This window comes from Cervus elaphus, chromosome 19, assembly GCF_910594005.1.
Source record: "Cervus elaphus chromosome 19, mCerEla1.1, whole genome shotgun sequence".
NCBI classification, from domain to species: Eukaryota; Metazoa; Chordata; class Mammalia; order Artiodactyla; family Cervidae; genus Cervus; species Cervus elaphus.
In genome coordinates this window covers 66,449,890-66,475,405 of record NC_057833.1, presented here as the reverse complement: position 1 = coordinate 66,475,405, position 25,516 = coordinate 66,449,890, and the positions used below count along the sequence as shown (strand labels likewise).

At 42.5% G+C, this 25,516-nt stretch overlaps 1 protein-coding gene across 4 annotated transcripts in view; it reads right to left on the bottom strand.

Moving 5' to 3' along the window:
* COL6A5 (collagen type VI alpha 5 chain) overlaps positions 1-25,516 on the bottom strand; it is a 152,456-nt gene that overhangs the window by 68,412 nt on the left and 58,528 nt on the right. For all 4 annotated transcript variants that reach the window (XM_043875110.1, XM_043875111.1, XM_043875112.1 and 1 more), the window contains exons 13-29: positions 24,104-24,157; positions 21,805-21,876; positions 21,466-21,492; positions 21,330-21,374; positions 21,187-21,240; positions 18,571-18,633; positions 17,860-17,925; positions 17,384-17,437; positions 13,400-13,435; positions 12,873-12,935; positions 9,846-9,908; positions 8,767-8,829; positions 8,192-8,254; positions 6,692-6,742; positions 6,355-6,390; positions 4,384-4,446; positions 2,036-2,098 (exon numbers count right to left, since the gene is read on the bottom strand). In XM_043875110.1, coding sequence (XP_043731045.1) covers positions 2,036-2,098; positions 4,384-4,446; positions 6,355-6,390; positions 6,692-6,742; positions 8,192-8,254; positions 8,767-8,829; positions 9,846-9,908; positions 12,873-12,935; positions 13,400-13,435; positions 17,384-17,437; positions 17,860-17,925; positions 18,571-18,633; positions 21,187-21,240; positions 21,330-21,374; positions 21,466-21,492; positions 21,805-21,876; positions 24,104-24,157 — 936 coding nt within the window. The remainder of the gene's footprint in view (positions 1-2,035; positions 2,099-4,383; positions 4,447-6,354; positions 6,391-6,691; positions 6,743-8,191; positions 8,255-8,766; positions 8,830-9,845; positions 9,909-12,872; positions 12,936-13,399; positions 13,436-17,383; positions 17,438-17,859; positions 17,926-18,570; positions 18,634-21,186; positions 21,241-21,329; positions 21,375-21,465; positions 21,493-21,804; positions 21,877-24,103; positions 24,158-25,516) is intronic.

The window sequence follows — 25,516 nt, the reverse complement described above, 5'->3', positions numbered from 1 at the left end:
TTCTGTTTCAGCATTTGATCAATTAAGCTAATATCTACCTGGATTGAACTGAATGATTTTTCTAGGATGACAAGAAGGAAAGAAACAAAAGTATTTCTTAAAGATTTATGTACTGCAGATAGAACATTTAGAAGGCATTTCTCATAAGAATACTTAAAATTACAAGCAGTAAGCTTCCCAAGAAATAGCATGAAGGAGAGACATTTACTGAAGTATATTTAAATTTCTGGCAGCAGCATGCAGCCACCCCATATGTGAAAAAGGCAGTTACATAGCAGAATGGACGCTACATGGAAGGAGAGCATGCACACTAAGCCCGTAAATCCTGAAAGGTGTTGGATGGAAGGAGTACAGATAATCAGGTGAGATGAGTCAAGGAAGGCTCCTAAACACACACAGCCACTTTTCTTGACACTGTGAGTTTTTCTCTTTCTCTCTTTTAATTTCTTTTATGAGGATCAGCCTTCTTCTTGGCATTTGGTTCTTAATGTGTTTGCACATAGGAATCCCTCTGGGCAGCTGGTGAAAGCTAGGATGCTGGCTTCAGAAAATGTTATCACATGTTCATGACTGCTATGCAATTTCACTGACTCTCCGCCAGAAGCTCAACTACTGACGTCAGTGAAAGAACCTCTTTCTAAATGATAACCTGAGCACCCATCCATCCATCCATCCACCCAATGAACAGCTAAACATCTGCTGAGGGCTGAGGTACCCCTCTGCATGCTGCTACTGTTAACCAGAAATGTGATGGCATCCATGATCTTACCCTCTGGGGGCATATTTTCTTCCTGATCCAAATCAGGAAATATGCCTCTCACTAAAAGCTGCAGAATCTCATTCTTCCCTTTACAAGTGACAGCAGGAAACAGAAAAGAATGTACAGCCCTTTAAACAGAAGGAGGAACAGTTTCCAACTAATGAACAGGATGGACAGCCCACATCCTACAGAAGATCAGACGGTAGAGAGTAGGTCCCAAAAGACTGAGTTTAAGAATAACTTGGAGCAACTTCTTCAGCAGAAGCCAAGGGCCACAGGCCTGAGACAGAGAAGCCACAGTCTAGATCAGCACGGCCAAACACAAGAGCAGGAAGATGTGGGACCCCCAGGGCGAGCTCCAGAATCTGGAAAGGAGACCAGTCCAGATTGACCCAGGAACTCGATTCTCACCCACGTGCCTAAGAATAGTCACTAGTTCCTTCATGCAAAAGAAAAGATTATATCAGAGTATCCTTTACTCTTGTTGATTCTCATTCTATTACAGACTCAGTTTTCCATGAAAGATGCATTTTTTTTTTCTTTATGAAGTGGCAAGTTAAAGAACGCCTCCAGGTAGTCAGAAAACAGTCACACTGCACAAAACAAGAGTAAGCAGTTGCTCCTCTCCTTCACACACTGCTTTCTGCACCTCACACACGAAACAGGCAGGGGCAACATTTAGCTCTTACTTGACTGTTCTGTTTAGGAGGGGAGAAACAGGTTAATAAGTCATCACAGTAAAACAAAAGGCACTAACATAGAGATGTGGATATCTTGCCGTGAGAGATGTGCCTGGCTCTGCTCAGGAATGCTTCTAGAGGGAACTGAATCCCTCATAATTCAATCACAGAGCAAAGTGGCAATTTTCCCTCCAAATCTCTTTAGCATTGAAATCATGAGTTCAGGAAAGTAACAACAGTGTCTTGGGAAACTCTTATCAACTTGTCAGGACACCTTAATGAAGCGTATGCAATTCTATCTCTATTTTAAAGCCTCAGTAAAAATTAACAGTCCTAGCTCATATTTGTATTGAAATTTTATAGTTTACAAAGAACATTCACAGTTGATTATCTGAGCCTCACAGCTACCTTTTGAGGTGGTTCAAACAGGACACATCATTACCATCTTAGAAGGAAACTAATAGGCCCAGGGCACCCAGGCAGCAAGAAACAGAACTTGGACTTGAACCCAATGTTTCTGACTTTACGTTCTGTGCCCATTCCATTGGGCATCCTACGAAGCCGCACAGTACTTAGTACTCGTGAGTGTACTTACTCTCCGTCCAGGAGGTCCTTGGCGTCCTGGAGAGCCTTTTTCACCTTTCAAGCCTACCGTGAGCTGCAGGTAGAAATATACATGAGTTTCCACATCCTCTATCCATGGGGACTCCCTCAGCCTTAATGAGACCTTATAATTGCTTTTAAAAATTTAGAAAAAGCAAACAATAGTTCAAGTCAAGCAAGTTCCTTACTTTTAGCATAAATAGCCATCCTTTTTACTCATAGAACTCAGAGAAAAACTAACTTTTCCAACAGTTCATTGTTAGTGTATAGAAATGCAACTTATTTTTATATGTTGATTTTGTATCCTGCAACTTTACTGACTTTATTAGTTCTAGCATTTTTTTGGTGAAGTCTTTAAGATTTTCTATCTATAAGATCATATCACTGCAAATAGACACTTCTACTTCTTCCCTTTCATTAGAATGACTTTTATTTCCCTTTCTTGTGTAATCCCTCTAGCTAGGACTTCCAGTACTATGTTGAATAGGGTAGAGAAAGTGGACACCTTTGTCTTGTACCTGGTCCTAGCAGGAAAGTTTTCAACCTTTCATTGTCGAGTGTGATGTTAGCTGCAGATTTTTTGTATGTATTGTATTGACGTACATTTCTTCTATACCTAATTTGTTAAGAGTTTTTATACAGAAAAGATGTTGAATTTTGTCCAATGTTTTTTCAGCATTTATTGAGATGATATATAATTTTTATCTTTAATTCTAAATAGCCATTCTTCAGTTCAGTTCAGTTCAGTCGCTCAGTCGTGTCCGATCTTTGCGACCCCATGGACTGCAGCATGCCAGGCTTCCCTGTCCATCACCAAATCCTGGAGCTTGCTCAAACTCATGTCCATTGAGTCAGTAACATCATCCTACCATCTCATTCTCTGCTGTCTCCTTCTCCTCCTGCCTTCAATCTTTCCCAGCACTGGGGTCTTTTCAAATCAATCAGTTCTTCACATCAGGTGGCCAAAGTATTGGAGCTTCAGCATCAGTCCTTCCAATGAATATTCAGGACTGATTTCCTTTAGGATTGACTGGTTTGATCTCTTTGCAGTCCAAGAGACTCTCAAGAGTTTTCTCCAACACCACAGTTTAAAAGCATCAAATATTCGGCACTCAGTTTTCTTTATAGTCCAACTCTCACATCCATACATGACTATTGGAAAAACCATAGCCTTGACTAGACAGACCTTTGGTGACAAAGTAATGTCTCTGCTTTTTAATATGCTGTCTAGGTTGGTCATAGCTTTTCTTCCAAGGAGCAAGCATCTTTTAATTTCATGGCTGCAATCACCTTCTGCAGTGAGTTTGGAGCCCCCAGAAATAAAGTCTATCACTGTTTCCGTTGTTTTCCCATCTATTTGCCATGAAGTGATGGGACCGGATGCCATGATCTTAGTTTTTTGAGTGTTGAGTTTTAAGCCAACTTTTTCACTCCTCTCTTTCACTTTCATCAAGAAACTCTTTAAATAGCCATTCTTAATAACTGGTAAACATCCATTTCCTTCTTAGCCTCTTCATCTAGTGAAGAGGCACTGGCTGTGCATTTAAATCTAAATCAATCATAAGCTAGAATTAGCATTTTAAAAAGCAAATATACTAGAGCATGTGGAGAGCTAATAAAACCTACCATCTGCAAAGGATCAAACAAGAAAATAATTCCCCACATTCATTACGACATGGGTTGGCTGTATCATTCCCCATAATTCAAGGTAATGGATATAGATGCTAATGAAAAATATCCAACCAGATGTAAATTGCATCTACTCAATTGCATCTCTTTCACAATGCTAATGACCATTGATATAACACTCAATTTTAAAATGAAAGGATGCTTGTCTCAGCATTTTGTTTTTCAACAACTATAACACTCTGCACTTTGCTATTAGAACATCTCAACAGACTTGCTTAAAATGAACACCTCAAGTGACCATGACTCTGGAACCAGAATTGTCAGAAAATGCTCCAGGACACAGTGGGAAGATGTCAGCTTCATGCTTCATTTCCACTCACAGGGTTAATACCCTGGGCTTTAATATATGTCTTAGAAAAGACTGGAAGACACTGGCATTTATTGGAACAGCTTATTATCAATCTGCAAAAACTTAAAATAGTTCAGATTCATGCAACCATAGAATTTTGGAGCTCAAAGGGACTTTTGGTGTCATTAACTCTCATGTTACAGCAATAGAGACCTTGAAAAGTTGTGTTGAAGATCACACAGCTAGGAAGTGGCATTTCAGATGACCCTGAGTTGGATTGACAATCCACATTTATAATTATAATATAAAGGCCAGAATCTTCAAAGAAATATTTATTATTTCTGCAATTATAGACCACTTACGGTTAATCCCCTAAATCCTTTTGGTCCAGGCCCACCAGGAATTCCAGGATCACCAGCATCACCCTAAAGAGTCAAATATAAGAAATCAAGATGTTAAAATGCTTGCTATGATAAAATGAAAATAATTCTCTCCAAACCAAAACCTAATTGATTTTGTAACTATATCACATACTAAACATTAAATGTCTCGCTTCTTATAATTTAGAACTAAGTCTAAATGATACACTTAGATATTCCCCAAACTATTTTAATTGTCTGAGAACACAAATATTTATGCATAAATATCAATCCAATGGCTCGTCCATCAGTTACTAAAAATACCTAAAGAGAATTGCTTGAAAATCAAGGAAAACATATGGGGTGCTGACTTTATAAAGTACTAAACAATGAATTACTTCCTAAATTCCTGAGTTGTTTCTCAAAAAGTTAAAGGTAAAAACAAATTTATTCTGACTTGGGTGGAAAACTAATTTAGCACTTAATCAATAAGCTAATTTCACATTTATCTGTAAATTGAAATGTGCTAATTTTCTCTTTATCAGCAAATTAGAAAATTGGTCCTTTACAATGAGAACTCCTATTCTAAAAGTTATTTATGTAGTCCCTTCTTGTACCCTTCTCCACCTAGAAAAGAATCTCTTTTGGTAATTCATCAATTAAAACCACTGTTAAGGGGACTCAAAACTTGGCTATTTTCCTTTACTGAGGTTGAGTCAGTTTGCTCAGACATTCTATTTTTTCAACCATATTTTCCATCAATGATTGGAAGCCAGTCTTCTAGACAGGATAATTTTATTTATTTATTTGACTTTTTATTGAAGTATAGAAGTATAGTTGATTTATGATGTTAGTTTCAGGTGTATAGCACAGTGATTCAGTGATACACATACACACACATATATATATTCTTTTTCAGATTCCATTTCCTTAAAAATTTTTACAAAATATTGAGTATAGTTCCCTGTACTATACAGCTGGTTATCTGTTTTATATATAGTAGAGTGTGGAGAATCCCATGGACAGAGGAGCCTGGTAGGCTACAGTCCTTGGGGTTGCTAAGAGTCAGACACAACTGAGCGACTTCACTTTCACTTTTCACTTTCCTGTATTGGAGAAGGAAATGGCAACCCACTTCAGTATTCTTGCCTGGAGAATCCCAGGGATGGGGGAACCTGGTGGTCTGCCATCTATGGGGTCACACAGTGTCGGACACGACTGAAGTGACTTAGCGGCAGCAGCAGCAGGAGAACATATATATTAATCCCAAACTCCTAATTTATCCCTCCCCAACTTACCCCTTTGGTAATCACACATTTGTTTTCTGTGTCTGTAGGTTTATTTTGTAAATAAGTTCATTTGCAAGATTTTTAAAAGAATTCTTATCACAGAATTCCAATGTATAGAATACAAATAACCTGAGTTAAAATGGAAGGGGCATCTGGTCATAGCCCTTGGAGGTCAAATTCAGGCTGATAGGCAATAGGAATTCTAGAAGATGTTTGACCAAGAAAGTAACATAACAAAGCTATACCTTGGAAAAAACAGGTGACAATAGTGTTTTGAACTAACTGAGGTTAAATTTGAAAGTAGGAAACCAATGAGAAGACTCTTGTAGTCTTTCAGGCCAGAGGAAGTGAAGCTATGAAGATGAAGGGCAAAGAACAATAGCAGATGCCAAGAGTTTTGCATGAGATCACCAGGGTAGAGAAATCAAGAAAAAGACAAAGGAGTGAACTTGAGAGGGTACCTAGAGGTAGGGTTTCAAGACAAGGAATATCAGGCAGTGAAGGACATCTTTTCCAATTTAAGGATTCATAGGGGTTAAGTATGGTCCTTTTTTTTATGAAGCTCAGGCAACCAATTATCCTGCTTTTTTTTTTTTTCTGTTTCATTCAGATCCACTGACTTATCTTACTTCTCATGTAGAAGGTCAAGATCACAGTAAATTTGACAAGTTCATGTGCACCATACCTTTTGGCCCATATCTCCAGGGAATCCTCTTGAACCCTGCAATTTTCAGCAGATAACATAAATAAATCAACACACCATTTCTGCAGTATAATCATTTCTTCTATTATTAAGTTTGATGGTTAAGAATATGCTTGCAATGCAAGAGACCTGGGTTTGATCCCTGAGTCGGGAAGATCCCCTGGAGAAAGGAATGGCAACCTACTCCAGTATTCTTGCCTGGAGAATTCTATGGATAGAGAAGCTGGTGGGCTACAGTCCATGGGGTCTCAAAGAGTTGGACACAAGTGAGAGGCTAACACTTTCACCAATTAAAGAAATAATTGTTTTCCATATTTACCTTGACTCCTTTTCGTCCCACAGGACCATAACCTGGGATGCCATAATCACCCTGTGAACAAATCAGTTTATTTCAGTTCCTTAAAAGTGAAAATTAATTGTAACTTATACTGAGGAGATTATAGTGTCAGGAGCAAAGCCCTGGGGACTTCCAGGTGGAGGGAGCCTGACAACCTTGAACTCTTAAAATATGCATGTTGCTTAGTTTTCTGCATTTCCTGGTATGGCCGTGGTACTTTACCGGTCAGCTCTGCTTTTCAGACATTGCAGGAGGCAGAGGGATGGCCATTTAGACTGACGGATCAGTAGTGGTTACTTGCCTGGAAAATTAAGAGCTAGTCCAAAGAACACTGGGTGAGGAATTCCTCAAAGAAGAATTATAAATGACCAGTAAACATATGGAAAAGTGTTATCCTCACTAGTAACCAAAGAAATGCAATTTGAAACAGTAACGAGATAAAATTGGTAAAGATGAAGAAAAAAAAAAAAAAGGACAATGCCTATTGTTGGTATGTATGCCTTGAAGTGAATATTTTTCCTGAATAACAATTTATACCTTGTTTGATTTTTCCTAAGGGCATGTTGCAATAGGGTTTAAAGCCTTAATTAAATATGTACATATTCCTTGACCTAGCTATGCTACTTCTAGAAATTCCTATGTAGAAATTAATTATGGCTTCATCCAAAAACTTAGTTACATACAAGAATGTTCATTGCTGTGCTATTTAAGACAGTGAAAAACTGAAAGTAAACTGAATATACAGTAATAAGAAATCGGTCAAATGAGCTAAGGTACATACATTCAGTAGAATATTTTGAAGCTACTAAAAGCAACATTGAGGGGAAGATGTAATGACTTGAAAATATGTTCATGATACAGTGTTAATAGGGAAAAATAGAAGTTTTTTAAGTATCCCAGGATATTAATGTTACATATTTCAAAATGGTGGGATTATGGGTAATTTTTTTTTCCATTTCCCATATTTTATGTTTACCCAACTTTCTACAATATTTACACGCAACATTTTAATAAACATTATTTTTGAGAAGAAAATAAAAATTTTCCTAGTTTTTCCTATATTGGTGGCTCAGTGAACTACTGAGGTCCTGGTACAGCCAGAGACACTAAAACAGATACCCTATTTCTTGATCCTTCTTGATCCTCCCCTCTTCTCGTCACTCTGGAGTTTTGCAGGAACTCAAGAGAAACTGGCAGTCCTGACTTGCAACTGACAAGGCCATATAGGTTGTTAACATCCTGAACTCATCCGTTATTCTCTCTGCATTCCGTGTTCCCTGTTAACAACTGTTCTCCCCTTGTTTCAGCAGACAGACCAGCTGCAGAATGAAAGCTGCAGGGAGCCAGAGGAACGTCCTCACATCTTCCTCGGAGGTCCCAAAACATCTTCTGGACCCAGCTGCTTGACCTGATAGTATCAGCCCTCTTCCGCTTACTGAGCCCTTGGAACTGAGAAAGGGTGAGGGTCCTAAAACCTCGTACCTGCTTTCCTCGCTGTCCAACTTGCCCCGCTGGCCCTGGATCTCCAGGAATCCCAGGTTCTCCCTAGTGAGTGAGGCAAGAAGAGCTTCAGATCAGTAAAAATCAAGCCTGGCTTCCACCACAGGACAGAGCTCAGGCCCATGAAGCTGCCTTGGAGGAGGGAGCCTCTGAAAGGTCTTGAGCAGGAGAGTGGGATTCTGAACAGGCCAGTGGTCTGTTCTCTAGGGATCTTGGAAGTAAGGACACTTCCAAGAAGGCAGGTTGAGTTAGACAGAAGACTGCATGCATGAACAGATTTGAGCTCTGACATCCCCCATGTCCCTGGCCAACTCTGCCACAAGTGCCTTGATGCATTCAGAAAACCAGGGAGTTGAGTTTATCAGAGTTGCTTTATGATAGGTGAATAAACCATGTCTCTCCTAGTGAAATGAGGCAATTTCACAGAGAAAGGAAAAGAATCTATTGCAGAAAATGGGTGAGTGGTTGATGGTGCCTGGATCATGTGAAGAATTAACATGAAAATTCAAAAAACGGAGCTCCTCTTTTCTCAGCATTTGAAATCTGTAGGAATTTACCTTTTTCCCCAAAAGACCAGGCCTTCCAACACTCCCTTTATCTCCTACTGGTCCAGGAGCACCCTGAAAGAAAACAGGAAACATAGACTTTGGCACTGCAACAATTCATACAAAATCTGTCAGAATAGATTGGCTTTTCTTTGTGTCATTTCTAATGACTTCTTGATACTTGCTGAAGAAGAGAAAGAGACCCAACCTGAAACCAGATGCCTTGGGATTCAGTCCTGGTTAAAGGAGCCCAAGTTTTCATTTACAGGGATGTGCCTAGTCCAGATGGGGCCTTAGTGAGAAATTAAAATGGCACCCTTGATGCAACACACATTACTTCTGAATGTGGCAACTCTGTAATGGACTGATCTTGTTAGAACAAGATGTTGTGCTGTCAGTGTCACTTTCACACTCTGCGCCATCCACGTATGTGAAAAGGGATGCCAAATGTGTTCCTAACCTGCAAAGGGGGCCAACATGTCTCTCACAAACACGCTGGGAAGATCACTAAAGCAAACACAGGCAGCCCTTGCCTTCTAAACTCTCGCCATCTGCACTGAAAAAGTGAACAGATTCAGAACGTTTTCATATGAATCTCTTACCATCCAAACTCTCATTATTCACCATCAGAAACTCAGGAAGCAAGTAGCTTCAGGGGGTGAATTCAAAGCTGAACTTTGGAATCAAATAAATTCGAGTAGCAAGCAATCTTTGTAGAGTCAGTTTCAAATATCTCTCGTCAACGGAGACAGGCATGACACAGATAATTTTCAAAAGTTAGAAAAGCCTGAATAATGTATCAGGTTTGTAAATGTTCCTGAGTCAGCACGATGCGCATTCTCCTAAAGGCTTTCTTCAGGCAGATGAAGTAGGTCTGTGCTTTCCAAATCAAACCCCAGGGAAGGAGAAGGGGGAATGAACAGGGAATCTGAGCTGTGCTAAGTATTTTTCCCCCAGTTTGTCCCAGGTTAATCCTCAAATGAAAGACTCCACATCTAGATAATATAATATAATCTCTATGCGAAGATGTTTCTGAAGCAAGAGGAGAAGGGAGGTTGGAGGCCACTGACAGGACCACCTTGGTCACGCACCTGCGGTCCTTTCTGTCCTTCGTCTCCCTTCTCTCCTTTCTTGCCCGGAGGTCCGCTTAATCCCTTTGGGGGTGACAAAAGAAACACAATGCAATCAAGTCAATGAAAAGGGGTTTTCTTTGCTACTGCTCTTGAAAGACGCGCATGGAAAAGCACCAGCCTAGCCCTTCAAGCAGTTTAACACAATGATTAAGCTTGTCTCAGAAGAGAAGGTGCTGGGAGATCCCGACTCCGTGGAGCAGCTCTTATGAAGAAATTCCCTGCCTGGGTATAAGACCTTATCCCTCTGTAACAGGTAGAAATGGAAAAGAGATTTAAAGAAGAAATAAAACCCACAGAAGAAGGAAGCGAGACACAAACAGTAGGCAGATGGACTCCTGTGATGTGGCAAGTTATCGGGCCAAAGTACTTCGATGTGTAAAAGAGAAAGCAAGTTGTTCTAAGTTAGCACAAAAGGACATTTTCACAGAAGATCTCTATCAGAGGAATTAAAACATATTAGCTGCCATATTTCCCATCAATTGTTTGGTTCTCATATGGTTCTCTCGCATGGAAAGGAAAATGAGAGGTGCTGGTATAGCTTCTCATCACCAAAACAGCAGCTGTAAGATGTTTTGGCTGCTCAGGGTGAATGGTGGTCAGAGCACCCACTCTCACCTTGGTTCACAGTCTGAGCATCACAGGAACCCTATAGGGGCTCAGATAACACCACTCCTCTCCCTACAAAGGCTGGGGATGGACTTAGGCTGGCAGTCATGTCTGACTCATTGCAGTCCCATGGACTGCAGCACGCCAGGCCTCCCTGTCCATCACCAACTCCTAGAGCTTGCTCAAATACGTCCATCGAGTCAGTGAGGCCATCCAACCATCTCATTCTCTGTCGTCCCCTTCTCCTCCTGCCTTCAATCTTTCCCAGCATCAGGGTCTTTTCCAATGAGTCAGTGCTTCGCATCAGGTGGCCAAAGTATTGGAACTTCAGCTTCAGCATCAGTCCTTCCAATGAATATTCAGGACTGATTTCCTTTAGGATTGACTGGTTGGATCTCTTTGCAGTCCAACAGACTCTCAAATGAGTCTTCCCCACTACCACAGTTCAAAAGCATTAATTCTTTGGTGCTCAGCTTTCTTTATAGTCCAACTCTCACATCCATACGTGATTACTGGAAAAACCATAGCTTTGACTAGACGGACCATTGTTGGCAAAGTAATGTCTCTGCTTTTTAACATGCTTTCTAGGTTTGTCATAACTTTTCTTCCAAGGAGTAAGCATCTTTTAATTTCACGGCTGCAGTCACCATCTGCAGTGATTTTGGAGCCCAGGAAAATAGTCTCTCACTGTTTCCATTGTTTCCCCATCTATTTGCCATGCAGTGATGGGACCAGATGCCATGACCTTAGTTTTTTGAATGTTGAATTTTAACCTAGCTTTTTCACTCTCCTCTTTCACTTTCATCAAGAGGCTCTTTAGTTCTTCTTCACTTTCTGCCATAAGGGTGGTGTCATTCATCTGCATATCTGAGGTTATTGATATTTCTCCCAGCAATCTTGAATCCAGCTTGTGCTTCATCCAGCCTGGCATTTCACAAGATGTACTCTGTACATAAGTTAAATAAGCAGGGTAACAATATACAGCTTTGAATGTACTCCTTTCCTAGTTTGGAACAAGTCGGTGTTCTACCTCCAGTTCTAACTGTTGCTTCTTGACCTGCACACAGATTTCTCAGGAGACAGGTAGGGTGGTCTGATAATCCCATCTCTTCAAGAATTTTCCATAGTTTGTTGTGATCTACATAATCAAAGGCTTTGGCATAATCAATATAGCAGAAATAGACGTTTTTTTCTGGAAATTTCTGCTTTTTTGACGATCCAGTGGATGTTGGCCATTTGATCTCGGGTTCCTCTAACTTTTCTAAATCCAGCTTGAACATCTGCAGGTTCATGGTTCATGTACTGTTGAAGCCTGGCCTGGAGAATTTTGAGCATTACTTTGCTAGCATGTGAGATGAGTGCAATTGTGCAGTAGTTTGAACATTCTTTGGCATTGCTCTTCTTTGGGATTGGTATGAAAACTGACCTTTTCCAGTCCTGTGGCTACTGCTGAGTTTTCCAAATTTGCTGGCATATTACGTACAGCACTTTCACAGTATCCTCTTTTAGGATTTGAAATAGCTCAAGTGGAATTCCATCACCTTCACTAGCTTTGTTTGTAGTGATTCTTCCTAAGGCCCACTTGACTTTGCGTTCCAGGATGTCTGGCTCTAGGTGAGTGATCATCTTGGCTAGTGACATTGTGCAGGAGACAGTGATCAAGACCATCCCCAGGAAAAAGAAATGCAAAAAGGCAAAATGGCTGTTGGAGGAGGCCTTACAAATAGCTGAGAAAGAAGAGAAGCAAAAGGCAAAGGAGAAAAGGAAAGATATACCCATTTGAATGTAGAGTTCCAAAGAATAGCAAGGTGACCAACTACCCTTGTGTTAAAGCCACTGTCTTGGATGACCCTAGCATATTTCTGATATGGAAAAGAAAGAGATGTCACAACTCCAATGCCTGTCTCACTAATGATATGACCAAGAGAATATGCAGATGCCTCAAATGGAGCCCTATCAGTGATATTCTGGAAGCCCTGTCACCCCCCATAGAGCTAGCTTCAGAAGAGGTGAATAACAGTTGTCAATTTCTAAGTTTCCTTTATGGGAGTCTGTGTGCAGGACCTCACTTAAGTAAAACCAATTTGTTGATCCGGATACTGATTAGTGACAAAGTATTAAGGTCTCAATAATTCATTATGATTAAAATGCAGACATGATGCCAGGTACACACAAGAGCAAGCTTTCCTCTATAAATAAGCTGCAAAAATGGAGCAAAGTCATCTACCCGCATTGGGAAATGCAGAATCCCTGAGACATGTACCATGGAGGAGGGTAGGGGCAACTTCAAATTGTTTCAGTTTTTTATGTTTACACAGAACTACGTCTTCCCATCAGAATAGCAGCATTATTATCAGTATTATAAATATTCCGACACACCTGTGAGCCTTGTAATCCTTCAGCTCCTGATTCACCTTGAGGTCCAGGCGTCCCGGGTTCCCCCTGATGGATGAATTTTCAGTGTTAAGATTCTCTTCACATGGTTTCCATCTAGGTTTTCTCTTCACAGTACCTAGTGCTGCATGGCATGGTACCTGGAACTGTCTTGTCTGACTTGGATCGTGCCCCTCTTGGCCTAGGACTGTACTCTTCCATGCTGTCTAAGGACTGGACTCCAGGTCATTCCTTACTCTAAGACAGAATTGCTCTGTCTTGCAGTCAAAGCCCAGGGTCAGTGAACAGCACAGTCTGCAGATCCACACAGGTCCCCTTGTCTCTGAGGTGTTCATGAAGGAGGCTTGCCTTACTTTAGGTCTGTCCTGTGTCTGGCCACCTAACTGATGGACACTGGCTCCACCGGTTGGTAGGGCTCATATCCAGTGCTCGGCACTTCCTGCAGCACCCTTATCAAATGCTAGCTCATTGGCCCCACCTCCCGTAGAGGACAGGAGAGAAAGGCTACTCACCAAGGCTCCCTGGGCTCCCCTATGGCCTTGTCTTCCCTGGATCAGAAAAGACAGAGGGTTAGTGAGTGGGTGTCTAGATGGAGGCTCCTTAGAGGCAATCCGATCTCTCTTGTTCCCGATAGACAGAATAACGGGCAGCTTGCAGAAACGACTTCCCCGAGCCACTCTCCAAAGACAAGCTTACACACCAGGCACTTAATTACTAACTAACATTTGGGGGATTGATTGCAAGCCAATCGAAAAGTCATTACAAAAAAAAAAAAGTCATTACAGACTCAGCTCTAGTCTGACAACCCTGACAATTATCTGGGAGGCTGTTTGGAGAATCAGATCATCCCAGAGCACCTGTCTGATGCCCACCCGCTCCGGCAAATCCCACAAAGTACTGTCTGCTGATCAGAGGTTTCCTGCTTGAGAACAAGATGTGCCATATCCACTGCTCTCTGTCCCAGCCCCTGATCATATCTCAGGGGAGAGTGAAATATCATTACATACAGTGCCCCTTAGACTCCATGGAATTCTTCAGGGAGGACGTGGCTGATGGGTTCCACGTGCTGGTACAATGCCACCATCAGGGTCATCAGAGAAAAGCTGGTCTGAAGCCAAAATCCAGCAGCAGGTCTCCAGAAGCAACTTCACGTTGCCAGGGCAGGCTCTCCACCTAGTGGCTATCTCTGCTTTCCAGAGGGTGGCTAAGCCAGAGGAAGATATCCCAGCCCCAGATCCTAACTTTTTTCCTAAAAAGCTATAATGAGGTCTGTCCTGACCCCTCACCTCCCAGCTCTGCCTCACTGAAGTTGCCGGAGGGACATCTCACCCATCAGTCGACTTTGTGTGGTGATAAACAACTGTGATTACTTCACATACAAAACAAATACTTAAAAAAAATTTTTTTTTCCCTACATTCATTTGGAAAGGTAGCCATGGAAATGATTACAGAACAGCTGTTTTCTTTCAACTGCCCAGCTTCTCAATCTTCTTAGAATAAACCACCTGACCAAACATCACCTCCACCAGGTTGGCTAATGATTAGAATTCCTCCAGCGAGGTTCTGCCTCTTGATTCAGGTACTCTTTGCTTATAAAGTGCAAATACCCTTTGGAGAAGCTGCTGTTTGTAATTTGTCAGCTATTTGTACTTTGATGTGACTCACAGAACTCTTGAGAGATGAAAGCGGAGAAGAAACAGTACATAATGTTTGAAGTCACTGTTTCATGATGTCGTAATTCTGTCTCCATTAAAAAGCAAGAATGAAATGGCATTCATTCTGTATACAGACAGTGCAGCCCAATGGTTAGGCCGTTCATTGTCCTCTGAAGTCAGACGGCTGTGAGCTCCGCCTTGCCCTTTGAAGCCTGGGTGGCACAGAGCAATTGTACAATAAGCCGGAGCCTGACTGGTTAGGAGTGAGACACCCTGGTTCAAACCCCAGCTCCAGCATTCACTACCCATTCTGATCCCGGCCAGTTTGTCCAAGGTCCCTTGCTTTTTCTCATCTGTAAAATGGCTATAATCATAGTTTCTACCTGATAGATTTGTTATGACGATTACACAAATTAACATTTGAAACTGGTTGGAACCGGACCTGGCACAAATTAGGTGCTCTACAAGTATAAATACTACTATCTGTAAGTATTCCTTATGCTTGATAGGCCAAAGGCATTGGGCCTGGAAGAAAAGCATGTCAGTCACTCAGTCATGTCCCACTCTTTGTAACCCCATGGACTGTAGCCCACCAGGCCCCTCTTTTCACGGGATTCTCCAGGCAAGAATACTGGAGTGGGTTGCCACTTCCTTCTCCAGGGGACCTTCCGAGCTAGGGATTAAACCCAGGTCTCCTGCATTGCAGGCAGAATCTTTACCATCTGAGCCACCAGGGAAGCCCCCAAATGAGCCTGGAACATGCTTTCAAATGGTCTGGTTCTTAGTACACGGGTCCATTGCTTTTTCAAGAGCTGGGGCAACAATTTAATTTATATAGATTGAAATTGTGTCACCCACGAGGAGATGTCTTAGGTTTGCTTGTGTTTTTAGCATTTGTCATCCATTTAAGATCCTCTGACCATCATAGAGAATTCTAGCCTTCACTGGAAAAGTGAAAGAGAAGTAGAAAAGCCACTGCTTTATATCCATCCGTGTTGCCTCATTTAGTTCAAGAGAAAAGAGGTTAGAGGAGGAGATGGGCAGGAAAGTGGGTGAGGATGGCAGAAACAAGCTGAGCCTCCTGTCTGTGAAGTGACTTAAAGTCACTGGGTGGTTTGTCCAAGTAGTAATCCTTCTGCCTGGCCCCAGCACCTCTTTTTTTAAAAGTGCTAATTGACAGTGACTGCTATAAAGCTGTTTCACACCAACAAAACTACATATTTATCTTTCAGATTTATAGCATTTAGTTCATCTTGCTGATCTCCTGCTTCCTCTGATTAATTTGAATTATCTTGTGTGGAGAGGAGGGCAATGTCCCAAAGAATTTCACTAGTAGCATTGGGAGGCCTAAGTCACCCAACTGGAGACCTTTCCCCTTAAGAACTGAGTCAAGATAAACAAAGGCAGGAGGAATTAGAACACTCACCCATTATCTCTCCCAGAGAGACAGGCAAAAGCCACAGCTTTCAAAGTGGCAGGAAGATTCCAAATTTACAACAGAAAAGGAAGCCAAGTATTTCTAGTGTTCTCTTGACCAAAACCCAGGGCCAAATCTAGGATGTTTTACGTAATTTCTTTTTGTGATCTCCAACTGAGTGCATAATGAGTGGGTTTCTAACACACCATAAACATACTCTCTAATGTCAGTAGTCCACAAAGGGAAAATGATTTCTTGGTTGTTCTTTAAAAAGAAGGGGAAATCCAACATTTCTGTTTTAGGCGTGATATCACACGGGATGTTGTAAAATTACTTGCAGCATCTCAAGGTTGCCACTGGCTCACCCCTAATCGCCAATGTTTTGGTTTATTCAGGAAGAATTTATTAATATCTGTGATTTCTTTCCCACTGGTGATATACGAAGAGGAAGAGAGTATATTTGAGTGTTAGTCGCTCAGTCATGTCCGACTCTTTGCGACCCCATGGACTGTAGCCAGCCAGGCTCTTCTGTCCATGGGATTTTCCCAGGCAAGAATATTGGAGTGGATTGCCATTTCCTTTTTCAGGGGGTCTTTCTGACCCAGGAATTGAACCCAGATCCTGTATTGCAGGTAGATTCCTTACCTTCTAAGCTACCAGGGAAGATATATATTTCTTAATGTTCTTTAAAAAGCTCAAAGATGCTGAGCTACTGGAGGAGGATTCTCATGTGAAAGTCATTGGCGCTCTCCAAAGACATTTAAAAGCTTCCAGAAGGTGGAAAGGGAAAAACACACCATCACAATGGTCCTCAACCAGGAGCAGTTTGCCCCCTATCACTATCCTCGACTGAAATTTGGCAAGATCTGCAGACATTTCTGGGTGCCACAGCTCAGGAAAGCGGGTGTTACTGACATCTAGTGTGTGGAGACCAGGGATGCTGAAAATATCATATAATGCACAGGAAAGCCCCTCAGAACAAAGACTCATGAAAGTGAAAGTCGCTCAGCTGTGTCCAACTCTTTGCCACCCCATGGATTATACAGTCCATGAAATTCTCCAGGCCAGAATACTGGAGTGGGTAGCCTTTCCCTTCTCCAGGGGAATCTTCCCAACCCAGGGATCAAGCCCATGTCGCCCACATTGCAGGCGGATTCTTTACCAGCTGAGCCACAAGGGAAGCCCAAGAATACTGGAGTGGGTAGCCTATCCCTTCTCCAGCAGATCTTCCCGACCCAGGAATAGAACTGGGGTCTCCTGCACTGCAGGCGGATTCTTTACCAACTGAGCTATCTTGACCCCAAATGATAACAGTGTCAAGATAATACTCTTGGATCAGCTGACTGCAGGGACACATATTCTGAATGCCTCTGTGGCATCTGCAGGTGATAAGGAGGGGCAATAAATGTCACGGAAATACTTACCCTGCTCCCTTTGGAGCTAGGACTGCCTGGCGTCCCTTTCTGCCCAGTTCTACCCTGAAAGAAAATCATTTCCCCAAAATCATAAGGTGAAAGATTCTGAAGAAAGGACAAAGACATCAGCATAACAACATCAAATACCATTAAAACTGAACAGATGCGTCAAGAATACTTCTGCATATTAACCCTATTGGGTATGTATGTATTAAAGAGGAAAATGATATGGCAACATGCACTGCTGACGGTTTCCCCGTATAACAATATCACCTGCCAGAAATGTGATGATTTTGCCCATAGAGATGTAAGTTACTACAGACATGCCTTATTGCAAGAAAATAAGGCTCTCTTAAACTGAGGAGTGATTGTTCAATTATAAAAAAGGGTTATGTATTTTACTAAATAATTAATTTAGACTTTAAGAAAGCCTCAGCTCCATAACAGAATTAACCAACTCATATACATTAAATAGATCCAATTACTTGTCTTCCTTGTTCTCCTTTGGAGCCCTTTTGTCCTTTGATGTTACTGCTTTGTCCTGGATTACCCTAGAGGAAGATTTAAAAAGTACTTTAGAATCAAGAAATATCAGCCTTTTTTTTTTTTTTCCTCAAAATAGTACAATGTTCAAGAACTAAGCTAATTTGGGCTAAGTAATGAGAGGTGGGAGAAAATTCTCCATATTTGAAGCACAATTTTTTTAAAAGATGAAAGTAATATTTTCCTAAATCTGAAGGAGGCTTAGTGATGATAAATGAAGAATTATGAGTGCTTGCTGAAGTTACAGTGATTTTCCCTTCTCTATACTGGCAGCTTCACTAATGCACACATCCAAACAGGCTTATGCCACTCATTCAAAATGTAGCAAGATTCCCCTGTAATCGAGTCTGCATTAGGGAATCTACAGGACTGAAAACTCAATAAGCAAAATTATGGAAATTTCATTCCCAAAGGAACTTGACAGTCTTAAAATGAATAAGATGGAATTTTGTTCCCATCTCTGAGGTTTTTTATATATAATCAGCCCAGATCACATGCAGGTTTACCTCCAACAAATCAGCCTCAGTCAATACCTACTACACCCCTCCCAAGTATTGTGTTTGCCTACAGGTTATTGGAAACACAAGAGGAAAAAACACGGGAAATGTGGAGTAACTATGCAGTTCAGAACCACCTGGGCCCCAGAAACTTACAGGATCCCCTGGGAAGCCCTTCTCCCCATATCCCCCAGGGGGGCCTCTGGAACCTGGGCTGCCCTGAAAAAAAAATAATAAAATGAGCTCCGAGTTAGCTTGCAGGAGGGTGTTAACATTTCAAGTGCTGTGGCATTTGGAGGGGAGAAAATCAATCAGACCAGATGATTCACATTCCTCTGTCCCAGCCAGATTCCTTTCTGCCTCTCAAGCAGAACCAAGCCCAGTTTGAAACCTACAGTCAGGTCTATTTATAATGAGGCTGAGAAAAGGTAGAAATTCTCATGGTCTAGCACCACCCTCTAGAACCTTCTGCAGAGATGGAGAGGTCTCCATCCGCACTATCCAGTACACTAGCCCCTGGCCATGGGCGGCCGTCAAGCACACGAAATGCATAAGTACGATGGGAGAACAGAATTTTTCATTTTAGTTAATTTGAATTTAAGTAATTACATATTGCTAGTGGGTATCTTACGGGACATCCCAGCCAGTCTAGCCACTTCTGACACCTGTAATTAAGCTATCCACCAGAAGCCGTCAGAGGGATGTTCCCTCGTCACTTCAGATGACTATTCCCGACTGAACTCACCCAAGCCAGCATCCTTGCAGGAATTTTGACTGACTTATTTCCTGCTCCTCTGGTCACCCAGAAATCTGACATCCTGGAGCCACAGCCAGGGTCAGACAAACAAGATACCAAGGGTACAACATTTGGGTAGGCACCCAATCTACATCACGCTGAGAATAAGTGCTTCCTTAAATTTTGCATGCCAGGGCCTCACTCCAGCCTGGACCCTGTTACATCCTTAATGTGTCTTTTGTCTGTTGCTTCATATGAAGGCTTCAGCACATCTCACCCTGGTTACTACAGATCCACCTCTCATCTTTGCCTTGCATCTATGTCATCCCCAACACATCCTCCACACTACTGTCATGGAATATTTCTAACATGCAAATTGGATTGTGACCTCCTTGCTTAAAATCTTTTTAAGGCTCCATATTCCTTAATGGTCGTAACCCATACTGCTTCTCCTTGGCTCACCAGTGCCTTCCCCAGCTCTTCCCATCCCCCTTTGAACCCCAACTCCCTCCACCTGGGCCTTAATGCTCACACCAGGCAGAACAACTTGCAGGGCCCCCAAGCCTCCATGTCTTTGCTTAAACGAATGGATACAAAATTTGTGGTACATATATATAATGGAATATTACTCAGCCATTAAAAGGAACACATTTAAATCAGTTCTAATGAGGTGGATGCAGCTGGAGCCTATTATACAGAGTGAAGTCAGAAAGAAAAGCACCAATACAGTATATTAACACATATATATGGAATTTAGAAAGATAGTAACAATGACCCTATATGTGAAACAGCAAAAGAGACATAGATATAAAGAACAGACTTTTGGACTCTGTGGGAGAAGGCGAGGGTGGGACAATTTGAGGGAATAGCATTGAAACATGTATATTACCGTACATGAAATAGATCGCCAGTCCAAGTTCAATGCATGAAACAGGGCTCTCAAAGCCGGTGCCCTGGGACAACCCAGAGGGATGGGATGGGGAGGGAGGTGGGAGGGGGGTTCAGGATGGGGGACACATGTGCACCATGGCTGATTCATGTCAATGTATGGCAAAAACCACCATAATATTGTAAAGTAATTAGCCTCCAATTAAAATTAAAATTTAAAAAAAAAAAAACAAAACTGCTCCCTCTGTCTGGAATGCCCTCTCTCTACGTCTTGCTAATTCCTATTCATCTTCAGTTCAGGGATCATTTCCTCCAGAAAGATTTTCTGCTCTCCCTCCCCACTCTTCTCTGGGCCCACACAGTTGCCTATAACATGATCCCAACCACATCCCTGCATTCTACTAGCTACTGCTATCTCCATCTTCCCAACCACACCAGAGGGTTCCTGAGGACAAGGACAGTCTGGTTCATCTCTGAGTCTTTCGTGCATAACTCAGTGCCTGACACACTCCAGGTATTCAAAAGTATTTGATAAATAAGTGAGTCAGAACATAAAAGGAGAGCTGCTTGGAACCAAGGAGGCACACATTAATGAGTGTTGAAGTGAACTGAATATAAAATACATATATATATATATATATATATATATATGATGATGATGATGATCTAGTTGCTAAGTCATATCTGACTCTTGCGGCCCGATGGACTGTAGCCTGCCAGGCTTCTCTGTCCATGGGATTCTCCAGGCAAGAATACTGGAGTGGGTTGCCATTTCCTTCTCCACAATATACATATCATTGTGATCTGCTATATCAAGTCCACCAAAATAATTCTGTCCTTTTCTCTTGCTTTTTTTTTTATGCAATAAAGAAAACAAGTTGCCAATGGGCAAATGGATTCACTTGCAGACTTCCAAAAAGCATGCTCATAGATTCTTGCAAGCCTTGGATCTTTCTAGCCTGGAAATTCTTGAAAACTGCATAGTTACCCACTTGCCCCAAATGGGGATGCACCATCTATTCAGTGGTAATAGGCTTCACTGTATGCCAGTCAGCTGTCCACTTTCTTCCTCATAACCTCTGACACACTACAGTTAAGATTATCTCTAATGCCAAATTCTCCTTCTTTAATGTACAGAGAAGTGTTACCTGGGACCCTGGATCACCTTTTTCTCCCTTTTTCCCAGGAAGTCCATGAAAGCCCTAAAAGAAGACAAAGCAAACGAAATTCCCATTAAAGACATACATCGATCTGATGATGATTTTGTGTCACTTGAAGAAAAATGGCTTACCTCTTCCCCATCCAGTCCATCAACCCCATCATCTCCGTGTTCTCCCTGAAAGACAGACAAGGCAGATCTTTGCCACCTAATGTGCAAACTAATCCCATTAAGAAGTCAAATTTGACTGAGGAGTAACCACACGTACCTTATATCCAGGAAATCCTCTGTCTCCCTGTAAAAGATTAAATATCTCTCACTGACATGTCAAAGTCTGAAGGTGGATTCAGTCTGTTGGGGCAGGAAGGGGCTGCTTCCATGAAGAGTGACTGTGTTTTCCTTTAGTTACTTTTGGCTATACAGCCACAAAGAGGTTATGGGTGGAATTTAATTAATGCTCATAATTTATTGAAATGACTAAAGAGACTTAGTCTGCTGAGGAAGAAACTAGCATATAATTAGAGACAGGGAAAGCAGGAGGAGGGATGGAAGAGGGAGGGAATGGAGGAGAGACAGAAGATGCCATAGGGAATTTAAAAACATTTACCTTTTGACCCCGCTGCCCTGGACATCCTGCACTCCCTCTGTTTCCTTGGGGTCCAACTTCTCCTCGAGATCCCTAGGGAAAGGTACCCAAACAGATATCCATGGTGATTCTTTGGCCAGAAAGCTGCCAGCCATTTAGTTTTCCAGAGTGAAGCCAGAACTGCGCACCCCGAACTCCAGTTAAAGCAAACTTGCCTGCACACTGGTTCATTAATTCTGTTTGTCCCCTGGATTCAAACATTTTCCCATCAGTGCTCCTGTACAGATCCAAGATCACACTAAGGTATGACGTGAGCTCAGCTGCTTCCCTGCCCTCAACAGAAAGCACAGCCAAAGGTCTGAAGTCACATCACTTTCCAGCCACATTTCAAATGCTCCCCTGACACATGTTGACCCTGACATCTTGCCCAGGCCCCTAACCAGCCTGGAAAAATCACCATGGCTCATGGCAGAGAAGTAAGTTGGTTCCAGGGGACAGGAGCTGAGCAGAAGCAGCTGATCAGAAGAGACACTGCCTCAAGCCAGTGCTCATGGGAAGGACTCCCCAGTTAAAGATCCCCCAAATTAGAGGATCCGCCCAGGGAAGGGTACCCAAGATCAATGGCCTGTGCATCTCTCACTAGTCCAGCTTCTCCCAGGAAATATTTAAAAACAGGTAAGGGCTGGAATGGGCTTCCCTGGTGGCTCAGATGGTAAAAAATCCACCTGCAATGCAGGAGATCTGGGTTCGATCCCTGGGTAGGGACGATGCCCTGGAGGAGGGCATGGCCACCTACTCTAGTATTTTTGCCTGGAGAATTCCATGGAGAGAGGATCCTGGTGGGCCACAGTCCATGGGGTCGCAAAGAGTCAGGCACGATAGAAGCAATGTAGCACGCATGCACCACACAATGGCTAGAATAAAATGAGTCTCAAGAGAAGAACAGTACTGTGTTTCCTGAGAGCTGGAATCCTCAACTGTCTTTCCCCATTGAGTCCTTGGGGCTTGGCTCAGATCGGGGTGCACAAAAGGTGCTCGTGGATCGCTGTGTGAATAAATACTAGCAATAAAAAAAAAAATACTAGCAATGAACTTAGTTCTCTCCTTCCTGGCAGGTGAGGGCAGAGGCAATTTCCCTTTCACTGCTTCGCTTTCTTTATTTTTACTGAGGTTTGTTTGCAATAAAGGCAGAAGGCCTCACCCATGGCCACAGGTTGCTGAAACTGAAAGTGAATGAAAATTGCTCAGTTATAAACACTATAAACACTGTATTTGTCAAAGCAATGCAGATGTGTTTAAAACATTCATCAAGTGCAAAGTGTTAGTTGCTCACTCGTATCTGACTCTTTGCAACCCCATGGACTATAGCCCGCCAGGCTCCCCTGTCCATGGAATTCTTCAGGCCAGAACACTGGAGTGGGTAACCTTTCCCTTCTCCAGGGGATCTTCCCAACCCAGGGATAGAACCCAGGTCTCGCACATTGCAGGCAATAAGAGGAACCAAAATGTCCCCATGGTTTGGACTCAGCCAGCTGTGGGCTCACAGTCAGGCAGTGGGTGACTCTCTTCCCCTCACTGGCTGGCTCAGTTGGCTCCATAACCCCTCCACAGGTACAGTGGGTAAACTATAGTTTTAGAGGAATTTTTAAGTTGACAGAGGAGGAATCCAAAGGCCAAGAACTTACATATCTTATTAAGGTTTCACTAGGTCAGCCTTGGGCCGTCTGACGCTGGAGGCTGTACTTTTAATCTCAACTTGCTATGCAGACAAGGGCTCTAAGCAGGTGGAGATGCAGGTTGGATACCTCCTGAACTTTCCCCATCCCAGTGGAGCTACCCAAGTGGTTTCTGTTCCTTCAAATCCATTTTTATAATTTGACTGATGAACCAAGAGAGAGTTATGGTTTGGGCGTAAAAGGCTGAAAACTCAGAAGCCTTGTGTGGCGTAGGACCATGACACCACATGTCAGGGTGCTTTGCCCATGTCTCTTTCCACCCTGGAAGCACTGGGCTGCCGGTCCAGAGAGACGCCCTCTCAGGCTTCACCCTACGTGGGGGCAGAGGGAGGGTGCCCAGATCCTTGCCACCCACCCCCAAAACGTGGCAGGCAAAACATAGGTGAGTCTGCTCCCTTCTTTCCCCCAAAAGTAGATTCAGCAAGTGCCCCGTGATGCAGACAAAGAGAAGGGGAAAAAAGCAACCCATCTCACCCCTCAAACTACAAAAAGCATATAAACAAAACCCCACTATTCCTTCTGGAAAATAAAACTTTCTATGGAAAAGGAATGAGTGTGGTGGGCAGTGAGTCACAGAAACTTACAGGTTCTCCATCTTCTCCTCTGTGTCCTCTGCTGCCTTTCAAACCTGGAAAACCCTGCGGGAAAAGAGAAAAATCCATCTTAGTCATCCGTCATCAACTCAGACCTGCTACTTTAGGCATTTCAGGCAAGTCCCTCCCTCCAGCCTAGCTGTGCTTTTGCAGGCGCGGCTGTGAGTTTGGGGAGAGCTGGACAAGCACTGGGGCTGGCTTTGGTCCTGGCTCTCGGCTCTGAAGCTCTCTGCAGAGGTGGCCCTCCCGATGCCTCCAGAAGGCTGGGTTTGGAGCCCCCCCGCCACGTCCTTCAGGGCCAGATCTGTGCCTGGGGGGGGTTGCATGGAGGATAGCAGTGTCCACCACGACCCCTTCAGCAGGCAAACGGAGAACATTTCCAAAGACATCACTTTACTTTCTTCCTCTTTTTTTTTTTTTGAGGGCTCGAAAAAGGAGCCCTTCCCCCATCAGCTCTATCGGCTGTAATCTGCTATCTTCTCTCCCTCTCTTGTTTCATCGTCTCCTGGTTTATTTTTGGCAAGGATTTCACTTGAGGTTTGCTTTCCACACCCTCTAACACAGATCCCCACTGCTTGCTCAGTATCCTGGGAGGTTGTGCTCTTGGAATAGAATTCTAGTCTCCAGCAGCATAATAAGAGAGGAAACCGCGCTAAACAAAACATAATAACTTAGCAAAAAGTCCAGGGGAGGGATAAATTAAGAGTTTGGGATCAATGTATACACACTTCTATGAATAAAATAGGTAAATAATAAGGTCCTACTGTGTAACACTGAGAACTCTACTCAATATTTTGTAATAACTTATAGTGGAAGAGTTTGAAAAAGAATACACACACACACACGCACACATGTATGAATCACCATGCTGTATATCTGAAATGAACACAGCATTGTAAAACAACTGTATTTCCATAAAAATATATTAATAAATTTATTAATTAAAAACTTAAAAAGAAGTCAGTAAAAAGGCTGAGATCAATTATCCTCTCACAAGGATGGACAGTGTAAGACTCTTGAGCAAGAATCATTTTTGAGCCCTTAAAATAAAAAGGAGTCTCCTTTCCATTGTGAGATCTAAAAGGCATTTGAAAAAGTGCATAAAAGTGAATAAAATATAAAGGTACAGCTTAATTGTTATGAAGTGAACATTGGTATAACCACTGCCCAGGCCAAGATATAGGACATGGCTGATACCCACACCTAGCAGCTACCCCAATCACAAACCATTCCCCACCCCTTCCCTGGAAACACACGCTTGCTTTTATGATGACATTGCCAAGTCTTTGAAAAATACTTCACTACTTGATTATTCATCCCTAGACAGAATAACTATAGGTTAGTTTTGCCTGTTTTCAAACTTTTTATAAATCTATCATACCATATGCACTTTTCTGTGTTCTG